The sequence below is a fragment of the Zalophus californianus genome, chromosome 8, assembly GCF_009762305.2.
Source record: "Zalophus californianus isolate mZalCal1 chromosome 8, mZalCal1.pri.v2, whole genome shotgun sequence".
Taxonomy (NCBI): Eukaryota; Metazoa; Chordata; class Mammalia; order Carnivora; family Otariidae; genus Zalophus; species Zalophus californianus.
The window spans coordinates 48431373-48448004 of NC_045602.1; the positions used below are offsets into that span (position 1 = coordinate 48431373).

The 16632-nt window shown below is 36.4% G+C and overlaps 1 protein-coding gene across 7 annotated transcripts in view; it reads left to right on the plus strand.

Moving 5' to 3' along the window:
• GCFC2 (GC-rich sequence DNA-binding factor 2) overlaps positions 1–16632 on the plus strand; it is a 47655-nt gene that overhangs the window by 23653 nt on the left and 7370 nt on the right. For 4 of the 7 annotated variants that reach the window (XM_027622610.2, XM_027622613.2, XM_027622611.2 and 1 more), the window contains 5 exons: positions 834–1033; positions 2866–3016; positions 7578–7699; positions 14155–14231; positions 16422–16488. In XM_027622610.2, the coding sequence (XP_027478411.2) occupies positions 834–1033; positions 2866–3016; positions 7578–7699; positions 14155–14231; positions 16422–16488 (617 nt within the window). Of the gene's footprint in view, positions 1–833; positions 1034–2865; positions 3017–7577; positions 7700–14154; positions 14232–16421; positions 16489–16632 lie in introns of those variants that run through there. The other 3 variants (XR_003524716.2, XR_003524717.2, XM_027622614.2) reach the window with 3 other exon arrangements.

Genomic DNA, 16632 nt, shown 5'->3' on the forward strand with positions numbered 1-16632 from the left:
ATTGGAAAAATTTAGGAAAAAAAGAACACATTTTTCCCCCTTTTTAGACTTTTCTTGGGGTACCTGTCTGCCTCAGTAAAGCATGTGACTCTTGATCTTGGGGTCATGAGTTTGAGCCCCCACTTTGGGATTAGAGTTTACTCAAAACAAAAACACCTTTTTCTTCCTCTGAAAAAATGGGATAAAATGGAGGAACATTGTGGGTATTCTGCATCTTTATAGTTTTTTTCCCTCAGCCTTCCTCATCTTTTGTAAAGGAACCATGGCCATTTTTATTTTGTTTCTCTACTACATACTTTGTATATCATTTTTAATTGAAAACTTAAATTTAGGGGTGCCTGGCTGGCTCAGTCACTAGAGCATGCAACTCTTGATCTCAGGATTGTGAGTTCGAGCCCCACATTGTTGGTAGAGGGTACTTAAAAATTTTAGTGATATGAGAAGGTAAAATATTGTATATTTGAAAGGATGTGGGCCTTACAGTCAAATAGATGGGTTTGAAGAAGGGCTGTATTCTGTGTGATCTTAGGCAGATCCATTGATCTCCCTGAATCTCATGTTGCTTGTTTGCTTGTTTTTTGTCTGTAAATAGGGTAGTGATACCTGCTGTAGTTGTGATGCTGACATAGCAGGGACTCAGTAAGTGGTGGAATTTGTTAGTGTCAATATTGCTATTAAAGTGATTTTTTTTTTAATAAAAGCTAATTTATATGTTAATATCGAAGGAAAGTTTTCAGCTCAGTTGATTATATACATCTTTGTACATGACTTTATAGGAAACAAAGTTCACAAACTTAAAATGTATTATATACAGAGACTCATTTTGTTTACAGGTGACATTTCACAGGATCATAAGAAGATTTTTGAAGATGTACATGATGATTTTTGTGATATCCAGCATATTTTGTTGAAATTTCAACAATGGCGAGAAAAGTATCCTGATTCTTATTATGAAGCTTTCATTAGTTTGTGCATACCGAAGCTTTTAAATCCCCTAATCCGAGTTCAGTTGATTGATTGGAATCCTCTTAAGGTATTTAAGCTTAACATATAAAAGAAATAATTCTGTCATGTTCATTATTTAAATGCCCTTGGTATCAGGTTAGCTTTAAAATACATAGAGTTGGAATTGATAATTAGTGTTTTGGGGTAATAGTTTGCATTCATCTTTTTTATTTTTGGTTCCCCCTTTATTTTTAAGCCTGAATAGCACTAAGCATCTGTCAAGGAAGCACTTTTTTTTTTTTTTAGCTTCTTCTATGATAAGTTTGATATTTTTAAATGATTTAAAAACGTAAAGGTAGTATTTTAAGAATTTTAGTCTATTTGAGGAAATTCAACATAGGTACCAAGAGTTCTGAAGTTGGAGATGATATATTGGTGGTAATTTGGTTTGGAAAGCTGCATTGAGGAGGGGGAGTTGAAATGAGGATTGGAAGGGTCTCAAAGATTTAAACAGGAGACAAACTTTTTTGTAAAGGTGAATAAGGAGAAATCGTACTTCAGGAGCTAGAGACTATATAGAGATTCAGATCCTAAATTAAGAGATAGGAACTTATTTTGGTAAATAATGGGAGGAGTAGCATTATGAAAGTAATGTTTTAGGAAGCCCTAGCAGCAAGGTAACTTGGAGGGAAGGGAGATAAGAAGAGGTGGATATAATACTGAAAGGCTACTGCTGAACCCCAAGTCCAAGGTAGTGAATTCCTCACAGAGAATGGTAGTGACAAAGGAGAGAGAAAGAAAGGGTTGATTAGAGAGAGAGAAACACCAAGAAACAGACTCATAACCATGGAGAGCAAACTGATGGTTACCAGAGGGGAGGGGGACAGGGAAATGGGTGAAACAGGCAATGAGGATTAAGCTGTGCACTTGTCCCTGATGAGCACTGGGTGATGTATGGGGTGTTGAATCACTACATTGTACACCCGAAACTAACTCAACTGTATGTTAACTATATTGGAATTAAAAGGAAGAATTCGTAAAATACTGAGAATAACACATTATCACATCGAAAGGTGACCCCGATGTTTTGATTCTGGGTTATTAGAACAGTGGTAGTTCCATTAATAGGAATGGGGACTTTCAGGAGAGAAAAAGATTTTGAAGGAAGTTTTACTGATAGTGGAATATCCATGTGGATATGTCTAGTAAGGAAACAAATGAGAAAATGAAATTGAAGGAATAGAGGAGAACCAAAGGTAAAGATTTAACAGAGTAAAGGAGACAGAGCCATGTCCTTTTATCTTTCTCTGTCCTAGTCATGCATGCCTGTTGCTGTGTTAGGTTCAGGTCCAGGCAATCTTCATAGTACAGGAGCTAAGCTGATCCCTCAGAAAATTAGTAGTTGGTTGGACAGCAGCCTAGTTGTTAACCACTCAAGCTGATCTGTTCATTCATTCAACAAATAATAATTGGCCATCTGCCACTTGCCTATTAAGCTAAACCACCTGTAAAAATACATATTTGTCCCTATGAGAATTGAGAGAACCAGAAATTAATTTTGCATGAGGTAAATGAATTTTTATAAACAAATTCCATGGTTATTCTAAGCGCTATTCTTACCAATGTATATTTTGTTTCCAAAAGTAAAGTGTGGTAGGTTCTGAACGTAGTGGGCATTTTTGGAGTATTTGTCATATGAATGATGGATAGAATGTAGTTTCTTGTCATACTGTTTAGACATCATGTCTTAGTCATGTCATCCTGCCTAGTTTTGGTGGTCTAGTGCTAAATACAAGGGGTTAAAATACGGAATTGTTCTTTTTTGATTCTCCGAAAAGTTCCAGTGATTACTGAAAAATATAACTTTTTTAAAATCATGTTTAAGAATGTATTGATAATTTTGATAATTTTATTTATAAGTTTGATGCCATAGGTATAAAACAGATGCCATGGTTCACATCTATAGAAGAATTTATGGCTAGCAGTATGGAAGATTCAAAGAAGGAAGATAGTGCTGACAAGAAAATCTTGTCCACTGTCATCAACAAAACACTTATTCCTCGACTTACAGGTACTACTGCTTTGTAATCTTGGTAAAATTAAATTATTCTCTGGCAGAGTCTAAGATCATTAATTTCTCTTACATTCACAGATTTTTTTTCAGAAGTTTTTGAACACAGGGAAATGTAAAATGCAGTAAAAATCAATAGATGTCATAATTGAAGGTGATTAAAAAGTGCTTCTTTGCACAAGTGATCGGCTACCAGACTGCTAGTATTGTTCAGCCTTTAGCATTTGTGACATTGGTGTTGCTTCTATAACACCTAAGTCATTTATTAGTGACATACTTTCATTCCTACTACAGTAGGATTTCTTTCCCTTGACTTCTCCCCGTTTCTTTTCATTTCTTTCTTTAAAAAACCTTACTACATCTTCCCGACATCTGCACTTATCATTGATGCTTGTTTGTGCTTCAGTCTGAAGACTTGTTTCATTTGAAATTGTACTTGATAAGGATCTGATTGACCATGTCCTTGAGAACAGATTCTGATAGCAAAGACTACAGAACTCTTCAAAAGTGAAGCAACCACCTTTGTATTACTTGTTAACCAGTTTAATTAAACTTTATTTTTCTCAGTGTGTCTTGCAGTACAGTCATGGTTGTATTAGAAAGTTACTTTTACCCAGCTCTGTTAATGATAGCACAGAATATGTATGCCTCATTTAAGTACTCTTCTAAAAACTCCAAATACATCACTTAAACAGTCCCTCAAATAAGTAGAATTATGAGAAATTAATACTATATATTTATTCTCAGGTCTATCCTGGACCCTCTTGTTCTCTTCATGATCCCCATGGGTAATTTCATGCTCTCCTTTAGTGCCATCTATATCTGTGTTGTTCAGTGTGGTAACCAGTAGCTAAATGTGGTTATTAAAATTTTCAACTAAGTAAAATTAAAATTCAGTTGCTCAGTCACACTAATGACATTTTAAATACTTAATAGTCATATATATGTAGCTCATGGCTATCAGATAGTAGAGCTATAATGTGTTTTTTCCATCATTCAGAAAGTTACTTCGGGTAGTGCTGCTCTACATAATTTTAAATCCAAAAGAACCGGAGGAAGTCCAGATCTCTCTTATCAAAGTACCTTCCAAGTACATCCACTTGGATGTCCAACAGGCACCTCGCAGTCCACAAGTGACATCATACTTACCATCTTTGCTGCAGATCTGCTCCTCTTATATTCCTTATCGAGAAAGTGACATCTCCATCTACCCATGTATTCAAACCAGGATTTTCGAGTTGTTCACTCCATCTTTCTCACTTATATAAGCAATTGCCACATCTGGTTTGGGTTTGTTTGGTTTCTTTTCTCTCCCATTTTCTAATCTATTTTCTATACTACAACCAAAGTAATTTGTCTAAAATGGGAGTCTGATTCTGTCATACCTCACTTTTAAAACCCTTTCATTATTCTTAACTGCCCTTGGGATGAAGCCTAAACTCTTTAACATGGCTTTCTTGGCCTTTCAGAATCACTCTCTGCTTAGTAATTCTCCAGCCCCATCTCTTGCTAAGCTCTATTCCTTCTTTTCCTCATTCCCACATTTCAGCTATATTCTTCCTAGGCCTTTGTATCTTCTATGTTCCATCCGTTTGACAAACCTCCTAGCCCCACCTCTTCCGCCTGGCTAAGTCCCCTTCATCTTTCAGGACTCAGTATAGACATCACTTTTAGGAACTGGTTCATGCATACCTCTCTGGGTTCCTGTAGCATTCTGAACTCATACTTACAGTAACACCAACACACTGAATTATAATTGCTTATATAAATGTATTTGCCCTTAGATAAAGTTGTTCAAAGGCAGCTACCTACCTAATCTTATTCATTGCTGTGTCTCTTGTATTGAACACTAGGCACATAGTAGGCTCTCAGTATTAGTTGACTAAATATTTCTAAGGTTATTAAAAACCTAGGGGCTCCTGGGTGGCTCAGTTCGTTAAGCGTCTGCCTTCAGCTCAGGTCATGATCCTGGGGTCCTGGGATTGAGCCCTGCATTGGGCTCCCTGTTCAGCAGGGAGCCTGCTTCTCCCTCTCCCTCTGCCGCTCCCCCTGCTTGTGTTCTCTCATGCTCTCTCTTTCAAATAATAAAATCTTAAAAAAAAAAAAACTAACCTTCTAGATGCTTGAGAAATCACTGTGTTTTTTTTTTTTAACGTATCTCATTTTTTCTATTATTTAACTTGTATTTTACAAGGGTCTACCCTGTGTCAGGCACTTTTGTTGACTCAGCATATACAGTAGTGAACAAAATAATAATCCCTTCCCTCCTGGAGCTTACATTCTGTGAAAAAGACAGATAATAAATAAAATCTGGAAAATGTTAGTTATGAGGGCTGAGATGAAAAAGTAAGAGAAAGGGATACAGATTATCAAGGAGGAGTGCAATTTAAAATAGATTGGCCAGAAAAGGCCTTCCTGAGAAGGTCACAACTGAATAGATTCTGAAAGGAGGAAGTGGGCCATAAGAATATCAGGGGATACAGAATCCAATGCAGTGGAAACAGCAAGGCAGGAGTCAGCCTGATTTGCTTGAAAAACAGCACATAGGCCATTTTAGCTATAGTGGAGTGAGGATGGGCAGAGAACAGGAAGAGGTTAACAAGATGGTAAGAGCTCAGGCACCTGGGTGGTTCAGTCAGTTAAGCATCCTACTCTTGGTTTCAGCTCAAGATATAATATCAGGGTCATGGGATTGAGCTTTTCATTGGGCTCTGCACTCAGTGTGGAGTCTGCTTAAGATTTTCTTTCTCTCTCTCTCCAAAATAAAAATCTTTAAAAAAAAAAAAAAAGAATGACAGGGGCTACATTATATGGATCCTTATAATCATTTGTAAGGACTTCACTTTTTATTGTAAGTCAGAGAGTGAGAAGTAATTGGTCTGCCTAACATTTTAGCAGAATCACTGTGGTTACTGTGTTGAGAATGAACTGTAGGCAAACCACTTAGGAAGTCTTTGCAGTAATCCAAGCAACAGATGATACTGGCTTGGGCTAGGGTGTTAAAAGTGGAAGTGCTGAAAAGTTGAATTCTGCATACACTTTAAAGATAGCCCTAACAGAATTTTCTAATGGACTGGTTGTGTGGAGCAAGAGAGAGAGGAATCAAGAGTGACTGCGTGGGTTTGGGCCCGAGCATTTGGAAGGACAGAGTTGCCATTTCCTGAAGTGAAAGAGACTGAAAGGAGCATGGTTAGGGTAAAGGGGGTGTTATCAGGAGCTCAGTTTGACAAATGTTGAGTTTGCAATGCCTGTCATCCAAGTAGAGATGTCAACTAGGTTGTTGAATATATGAGTCTAAAGGAGAGGGCCAAGTAGCAGACATAAATTTGGAATTTATCAGCACATAAATGACATTTAGAGCCACAAAACTGACCTTAAATACTAAGGGTATAAATGTAGACAGGAAAGAGAAGGTAAGTGACCCGAGTCTTGAGGTACTCCAGCATTTATGAATCAAGGAGATGACAGGCAGCCAGCAAAGGAGACCACAGAGATAGGTGGGAAACCAGGAATGCTATCCTGGATGCCAAGAAAAGAAATGTTTGTAAGGGGAATGATCAGCTGTTCCAATTGTTGCTGATAAATCAGATGGGGACTAGAATCAGCCATTAGGTTTTGCAATGTGAAGATCATCTGCAATGGTAAGAATAGTGTAGGTAGAATGGTTGGAGATAAGGCCTAATTGAAGTGAATTCAAGAGTTAATAGGAAAGAAATCAGAGATAGTTTCAACAGTTTTTTGAATTTTGTTGTAAAGTGAAGGAAAGAAATAAGGCAGTACTAGAGGGAAAGAAGGGTCAAGGGAGGGATTATTTTCAGTATAAGAGAATAATTGTTTGTAGGCTGATGGGAAAGATCCAGTAGAAGTGATGGCAATACCAAAATTAAGAGGGCAGAATTCTGGGAACAGGATCTTCCAGTAAGCCAAAGGGGTTGAGACCTTTTGCACAAAGTGAGGAGCTTGGGTGCTTCATCCATAAGAATGGAAGACGAGTATGTGGGCGTAGTTGTAGGTAGGTATGTAGATTCTGCAGTAGTTGCTTATAGAACTTTTCTTCTGTTTTCTCATCAGTTGAGGAAATATCAGCATGAGGGTGAGAGCAAGGGAAGAGAAAAGAAAAGGTAAATAGTTGTCTAGAAGAGTCAAGTCCATTAACTGAGAAAGCAAGAAGGGAGAAAAGGACAGGAAGTGATCACCTGGATGAGAGGGAGAGGGAGTGGGCCAGGGAAATCTGATTGCTGGGCGGCATGAGGGGCTCACTGGAGTTTCACCATGATAAATGTAAAGTGTATTTTTTTCCAGCCCTGTTTTAGCCATATGGTTGGAGCACAGACTCGGTGACAAGTGGATTTAACTAGGGCTGTGTTTGAGTTAGACAAGTTCAACAGAGCCCAAAAAGGACAAGGAAATTGAGGATGTGTGCAAATACATAATGGTAAAGATTGGCATGGATTTTAAATCGCACAGGATGGAAGTCTTTGCTAAGGGCCTCAGTTGTTTATACGTGAAAAGCAAAGCAATCTAGTAAATAAATTGTACACTACTGAAACTTTTGTTTCAGACTTTGTAGAATTCATTTGGGATCCCTTGTCGACCTCACAGACAACAAGTTTAATAACACACTGCAGAGTGATTCTTGAAGAACTTTCCACTTGTGCAAATGAAGTTAGTAAAGGCAAACAGGTAATAATTTCTAGAGTTAATAAACTTCTTGATTTATTTATAGGTTAATGTACTTTTGTTCTAAATCTTTGTTTCCAGAAGATGCAAAAGAAGTAATTACCAAAAAACAATTTGGGAAAAAATAGATTTACTTCTGATTTATAGAAACTAGGATTGACCATTTCTTCTTTAGAATAATAAGATGAAAGAATATATCTTTATGTTTATGAACACTCTAACAGGGATGACAGTCATTATTAATTGTAGGAGACACATACATGTAATAAGACCCAGATTATTATTTTTATTAGTTTATTCCTCTCTGTTCAGTGGTCTGGTTTTTGTTCTCATGGTCCAGCCAGCCATTTTTCAGGTTTGTGAATATACATTGGCCCTGCAGAGATGAACAGGCATAAATGCATTGTGCAAATTGGTTTCTTCTAAGAGGAAAAAATTATTTTCTTTTGGCAAAAATCTAGTAGTGTAGCTTTGCTTTAACAATGATTTTTAAAATTAGGTTAACGTTCATTATATGAACTAGTTATTTGTAATCTGCCAAAGTTAAAAGCAGCAATCTCTTTAAGGATTCAAAGTTCAGTGAATATGGGGCACCTGGCTGGCTCAGTCAGTAGAGCATGTAAGTCTTGATCTTGGGGTCATGAATTCAGGCCCCACATTGGGGTATAGATTATACTTAAAATTAAAAAAAAAAAAATCCTTAAAAAAAGTTCAATAGGATAGATTTTCATCTTACCATGATTTAGAATTTTTATTCAACATAAGACATAAGGAGAGACCTTTTAGAGGCTTTGGTGAGAGTTTAAATCTTACTTTTATTGTGGTACTGTTTTTTATCATTCTGTTTGTTGATGAGAATGTCATATATTCATACAGTTAAATCAGTAAACCAATTATATGTTGACCTTTAAGGAAATTGAGAGAGATTGATGGTCTGGAGAGCTTCTGGATAAGCAAGGTGGTTGAGAAGTGAGGAGGCGTGTCGCATTCATATTCCCAACACCATTAAATTTTAGCACTAGGAATTACGAAGGAGGGAAGCTATAAGAAGTAAGAGGGAGAAGAGGGAAACCAGCATGATTCCATCTTCAAGAAGCATGTAATCTAAAAGGAAATAAGATGTAGATAAATTGTTATTTAAGGGGCGCCTGGGTGGCTCAGTCAGTTAAGCTCCAACTCTTGATCTCCGCTCAGGTCTTCACCTCAGGGTCATGAGTTCAAGACCCACACTGGGCTCCATGCTAGGTGTGAAGCCTACATTAAAAAGGAAAAAAAAATGTTATTTAAAATAGGAAGTGAGAGGTCGGGGAAGACAAGGAACACTTATTTAATTCCTGCTAAGTACTTGGTACTCTGTTAGGTTTTGTTCCAATGTCATCTTAGTTCTAGCAGCTCTATTAAAAAATGGGTGATAGCTTCATTTTACAGATGAAGAGACTGAGTCTCAGAAATTTGTTCATAGTAATACCTTGAATTAGAACTAGGATTTGAACCTTAATCTTATTTTAAAGCCTAAGCTCATGTCACTGACCACATTGCCTCCCCACCTTCCCGCACCCCCCACCACCTGAGCAGCCCAGATAAAATACTGTGAAATGTTCAAGGTGGCATTTGAGCTGAGACCTAATGGAAAGTAAAGGATTTGAACATATAGCAACTGTGATGGGGAAGAGGGCATTCTTCACCTTCCTCCAACAGAATAAAGACCTATAACTTGAAAATCATTGCAGAAATTAGAGATATTTAACTTAGAAGAATATATACATGAAGATTCTACATTTGAAGAAGGAATGGGTTTATTCTGTGTTGTTACAGAGCATAGAACCAGGATTAGTAGATAAGAGCCACAAGGAAGTAGATACGGAATCTGACATTTGCTCTCTATATGGGACTATGTAATTGTAACCTAAATATGTATAGTGTTTTACTGTTTATTAGACATTTTCACATTGTCTCATTTGATCATCACAACCTTGTGAAATGTATTGACTTTAATTGCATTTTCACAGACGAAGAAGCTGGGGCCCAGAGGGCCACGTCCCTTGTAAAAGGTCACTTGCGTACTAAAGTGGTAGACCCGGCACTTCGTAATTTGTAGTAACTAAAATTTTCAAAAGTGTTACAGATTCACTCATGAAGTTTTTATACCAGTAATTTTTATTCTGGAAGCCCTCCCACAATAAGTGCGGAAATTTCAAATGGGTTCTTTGTGTAATTAGTAGGAGACTGGACTACATCAGGATTTTTCAGCTTCAACAGTCTTGACATTTGGAGCAGATAATTATTTGTTGTGTTAAGTCCTGTGCACCATGGTATGCTTAGCAGCTTCCCTGGCCTCTGACCACTAGATGCCAGTAGTGCTCCCTAGTCTTGAAAACCAAAAATATCTCCAGACATTATAAAATATTCCCTGGGCGTGGCGCAGTCACTCCTACGTAAGAATCACTGAACTACATAGTGTTCCTGGTTACTAAGACAGTTTGCCTTGCCAGTGAGATCACTGTGTTTTTTTCAGCGATGTGTAAGAAATTGAAGAGAATGAAAAAGGTTCTAGAAGAATGGACTCAGCGTAGTTCTTGTTTTCGAAGTGAGAAGCAAATGAATCTATAAGCTAATGCGTGGTTGAGAATAGTTTTGATTCTTGTTAAGATTCTAAAATAGATTATTACAGAGATAGACTATGAACACAAAAAGAAAGTAGCAGTTACAATAATCTGTTGCTGATAGGATACAGGTGATTGCTTATTGAAGCAAATTCTCCCATATTATCTCAGTTACTTTCACTGATGACTAAGATACTGTGCAGGTAGAGTAGGTAGTGTATTTAAGTATGTTATGATTGTTCCTGTGAATTAAATGAGGAAAGATAAGCTTAGCAGTGGTACAGTTAGGTACAAGAAACTGGTAGAGTGTAGCTACAGAATACTGGACCGAGAGGGATATGGCTGCCTTTGCGGGGAGTCGTTTAGTATTAGATACCTTCTCAGTATTTGCCATGTTCAGTATTGAACTGGATGAAGACGTAAAATGCATGCTAATAAAATTTGTCAATGGCACAAAGCTAGGAATTCTGCATAGATTTAGGGATAGTAGAATAGTATCCAAAAGGATTCCAAATACTGAGAAAATGGACTAACTCTCAAAATATATGGTGTAAAAGGAATATATATTATGTCCTACCCCTGTATTCAAACATTCAACTGCAAAAATGAAAGAAACGGCCTTGAAGCAGCATTGGTAAGCCAGAGAAGGGTATAATCAACAGTAAACCCAATATGAGTCAGTAGTGTCACTTGAGTAATAGACTATGGGGAGTTCTTTCTACTGGGTGTGTGCTATTTTGAATAAAAATGTTAATATGTGCTCTGCTCACAGGTAAGACTTCCCTGGGTATGTTGCATTTAATTCTGGGTGTAAGTATATTAAATGGAACGTGTCTAAGATGGTGTGGGAAAGAGAAACTATAGAAAAGTGAAATACCAGTCTTAGAATCTGAAGAATTGTCATGTGGAAGGGAGATTAGTTTTGTTCTGTATGATCTTAAGAAGTAAATTAGGACCAAGGAGTGGAAGGTATACAAAAGTTTGTTTCTCATTGTTAACTGAAATCTAATAGTTAATAACGGCCCAAAGTTATGGGCGGCCTCAGGAGATCATGATTCCCTATCACTACATGTTTTTAAGCATAAGTTGATTGACCAGTTAGTGGAAATGTGAAAATGTTATCAAGTATTTAGATTGCTAGTTTTCAAATTTCTTCTATCTACAGAACTTTTTTCACATAAAATCTTAACACACGCCTGTACACAAACACACAAAAGCAAAGCTGCTCTGCTATAGTCAGCACCTCCCCTCACTCTCCCTTGAGGGCCTCAACATCTGCCCAAGCCACCCAGGATTATCTCCGTGGATATACAGAGCAGTGTAAAAACTACTAGCTAAAGCTTCTAAGAGTCTTTTCAATGCTATTTTAAAGAATGTATAGTGTGTGTGTGTGTCTGTGTGTGTGTATGTGAGAAAACTTTACTGTTTGGAGAACTTTTTTTTTCCCCCACACCAAATAATGTATTTGAAAACTTGAAAAAGTTAATGAGCTCAGAGTTATAAAATATATGAATTTGTTTTAAACAAATATTTGGAAATAATGTCAAACTTAGAGAAAACTCTCATGAATAAAAATAGCATACTCATAGGCCATTTACCCAGATTCACCTGTCATTAATATTTTGCCCCATTTTGCCTTATTAGCTGCTGTCCCATTGTATATATAACAATTTGTTTCTCCTGAACACTTTGAGAGTAAATTGCATATTTGCTCAGAATAAAGATAGTCTGTTACATAACCATGGGACACTTACCATTTTCAGTAAACTTCATGATACTTAGTTTACCATCCATATTCCACTTCCATCATTTGACTCAATAATGTCCTTTATAGCATTTTCTTAGAGAACTGTTTTTAAGAAACAAAAATTTAAACGATATGGAAATACTTGTCAAGGCTAGCATTCAATTACAATAATGTAATTTAATTAGAAAAAAATCAAAACATAACTGCCTGTCTAGTACAAACACAAACTCAGTAATCTCTATAAGTTCAGATACTACTTTGTGGAGATAATGCCTAGAAAAATGATCTTTATTCTTTTAAAATAATTCAAAATATTTTAGAGATGGGGTAAAAAAAAATTGAATTTTTTGTTTTTAACATTAAATAGTGGTATGTGGCCACTGGAGAAATATGTCCTCGATATTTAAGTGGAAGAAGAAACAGGACTTCAGTTAGATATACTTTTTGTGGAAAAAAAATACATTTGGTTGAATTCTACATTCATGAGTGATTTGGCCAGTATGGGCTTTTTGAGAGCTTAATTTGTGCTATGCCCATTGTCACCGACTTGAAAACTATTCTAGTGTGTTTTGTGGCATTTTTATTTTCAAATATGGATTCCTTTTTAAGAATAAGAATAATATTATAGAAATTTTGGTAATACATGAAAAATTTAAATTCCCCTTATCTTTTCATCCTCGTACAAGGACTTGATACCGTTGTAGGATATTTTTATCCAGCCTTTTACTTCAAAGTTATAATCCTAGTGGACATGTACATTTGTATCCTACTTCTTTCCGTTTAACATTATCTCATTATTTAATTTTGTGTGTTACTACAGTCTTTATAAACTTTACCTAAGTGATAGTTTCTTGCAATGGATTATATAACATGATATCTTAAAAACACTCGGTGATCAAATATTTTGGTTGTTCCCAATTTTTTTTTTTTTTAAGATTTTATGTATTTGACAGAGAGACACAGAGAGAGAGGGAACACAAGCAGGGGGAGTGGGAGAGGGAGAAGCAGGCTTCCCACGGAGCAGGGAGCCCGATGTAGGGCTCGATCCCAGGACCCTGGGATCATGATCTAAGCCAAAGGCAGACGCTTAATGACTGAGCCACCCAGGCGCCCAGTTGTTCCCAATTTTTGATTCACAAACATTAAAATGAATGTGCCAAAGTGAATTTACTACTACATCAAAGGACATTGATAAACCAACAGAGGACCCATAGCTAAAGTGTATAAAAGACTTCTACAAATCAGTAAGAAAGAGAATCTGATTTTTAAAAAATACATATACAAGCAGCTTTTAATTAGGTACTTAGCAAAATGGCATATCCAAATGACAAGAATATGAGTGGATACTCAGATCCCCTGCTGGCTCAGTCGGTTGAGCATCCAACTCTTGATTTTGGCTCAGGTCATGATCTCAGGCTCCATGCTCAGCGGGGAGTCTGCTCCTCTCCCTCTTCCTCTGTCCCTCCCCCCACCCACATACACGCTCGCTCTCTCTGAAATAAATTCTTTCTGAAATAAATAAATCTTAATATGAGTGGATGCTCATCATCACATTACTCAACAGGAATATCAATAAAGTATGACTGTATACCCCAGGAATTGTAAACATTAAAAAATAAAAGGATACCACATATTAGTAAAGGTGTAGGGAGGCAGGATTTCTTATACATGTCTGGTGGAAATGTAAATGGGATATCACTGCTTCAGAAAACAATTTGGCATTATGTGCAAAGGTGAATGTATAGACATAAACTAAATTCCAGCAATTACATTCTTGTGTGTATATCCATTAGAAATGTAGGCCTGTGTATATTAAAAGACACGTATAAGAACTTTTATACAATATTGTGTGTAATATAGCCCCCAAACTGGAAACCACCTGAAGGTCCCATCATTAGTATTCATGTGACAGAATATGCTATATAGCAATGAGAATGCACTAGCTACAGCTACATGCACCAGCATGGGTGAATAAAGTTCTCTTGTACCTAATTGATAGTTATTTTAACACCTGATTTTGTGTGTACAAATTTGTACTATACTTTTAAAATGGTAAATAGACTTCTACCTTTGGCCATCACTGATGCTTTTAAATTTTTATATAATAGGATTTACTTAAATCCGTTGTTGTGAGAATGAAGAAAGCAATAGAAGATGATGTGTTTATTCCTCTGTATCCAAAGTGGTAAGAGCTGTTGATTTCTAGATTATATGAACTAGCTAATCATGTAACACAGAATTAAGAATGTAATACAAAAGAAACTATTAAGTGTTCTCTCAAACATACATACACCTATTAAGGTGCAAATTGGATTTCAACAAAATATTTCTCACTTTTTATATGCCATGTATGATACCTAGCACACTTGGACATCAGTTTTTTTATGTTAAGAACATAGCAGGGGGCATCACAGAATGGTTAAATCCATACACTGGAGCCCAAATTTACCATTACTAGATACTTGACTTTGGGCCTTTGTGTGCATCAGTGTCTTTGTATGTAAAGTGAGGTATTAATGCCTACTTCACAGGACATTGTGAAGATGAAGAGCATGCTCAGAACAGTGCCTGGCACAGAAAGCTAGAAATATCTGTGAATTGTGGATTTACTTCAGGAAACAAGTAGGGGTTTTGTTTTTGTTTTTGTTTTCCTTGCCTGAGGAGACATTTTTCTAGATGAAAAACGTTGCTACAGCTGTTGCCAAAAAAAATTACTGCCTGTGCTCTCTTCTAGGATTCTTAGGTTTCAGGTCTCACATTTAGGTCTTTAATCCAATTTGAGTTTATTTTTATCTATGGCTTGAGAAAGTGGTCCAGTTTTCTAGCACCATTTGTTGAAGAGACTGTCTTTTCCCCGTTGAATATTCTTGCCTTTTTTTTTTTTGTAGAATCAATTGACCATATAAGTATGGGTTTATTTCTAGTTCTTTATTCTGTTCCATTGATCTATGTGTCTATCTATGTGCCAGTATCATACTGTTCTGACTACAGCTTTGTAGTATATTTTGAGATCTGGAATTGTGATACCTCCAGTTTTGTTCTTTCTCGTGATTGGTTTGACTATTTGGAGTTTTCTGTTGTTCCATGCAAATGTTAGTATTATTCTAGTTCTGTGAAAATGCTGTTGGTATTTTGATAGGGATTGCATTAAATCTTTAGATTGCTTTGGGTAGTGTGGACATTTTAACAGTATTGGATCTGCCAATCCACGAGAATGGAATTAACTTTCCATGTGTTTTGTGTTGTCTTCAGTTTCTTTCATCCATGTTTTATAGTTTGCAGAGTATAGATCTTTCACCTCCTTGGTTAAGTTTATTTCTAGATATTTTATTCTTTTTAGTACAGTTATAAATGGGATTTTCTTAATTTCTCTTTTTGCTACTTCATTAGTGTATAGAAATGCAACAAATTCCTGTATATTAATTTTGTATCTTGTGACTACTGAATTCACTTACCAGTTCTAGTAGTTTTGGTGGAATCTTCAGGATTCTATATACAGTATCATGAAGCAAGTGGTATTTGATGCATATTTATACATTTGCTAAGAAGGCATCAGTTTATAGTACTGGATCATGAACTGAAGCTATCCAGTGAGTGTTCACAGGATCGAAGAGTTTTTGTGGAGAGAAAAGAAAGGAACTTCTAAGGTTTCTGGCTAATTTAAATTGTGAAGAGATATCTGCATGTAAAAATTATGCCCTGTTAAGGCTTGTTGTAGAATGTTTAAATAAGAAATCTATTCATATGGTTCAAAAGTATGAGTATTTTTTAATTTATATTTAAAATGGGGTCTTCCTCCCTCCCACTCCTGCCCTCCATCCAGTTTTTGCCCTTCCTCCTCCATATACGTACATGCATGCCATAATAATCACTGTTAGTAATTTTACCTTTCCATAATTTCCTCATGCAATTAGAATTACTTATATATGCTATAATCTTATTTCTCCCCCTCCCCCGTTCTATAGCAGAGGAAGTACATTTGTAACCATTGTCTTGTACCTTACTTTGACTTAGTACATCTTTGAGATCATGTCATCACCAGAGTAGTTTCCTCATTCTTTAAGCTGCATAATATGCCTTCATATAATGTAGTGTAACTAGTGAGCGTGAGTGGTAAACCATTACCAACAGTGCTGTGAATTTTATAGACCCACCATCCAGTACATGTGCAAGTATACCTCCAGAAGGCATTCTCAGAAATGGGGTTGTTGGATCAAAGTGTACATGGAATTGTAATTTTGATATCATCAGAGCACTCCATTTACATTCTGTTAATGCGTTAAGGTTTAATTTGGTTGGTTTAAAAAGAGTTTTTTAAACTCTGGTTCTGAAAGATTAACAGTTTGCATTTTGTCCTGTCTCGGTTTCAAACTAGGACTGTAGAAAACAAAACATCACCACATTCAAAGTTCCAAGAAAGGCAGTTCTGGTCAGGTGTAAAGGTAAGTAGAAAACTACAAAAATAAAATTTTTTTTATTTTAAATCTCGTATACTGTAGAGCAGAGATTATCAAACTTCTGTAAAGGACTAGATAGTAAATATTTTCTGCTTCGAATGTCTGTTGAACTGTTCAGCTCTCTGCCTT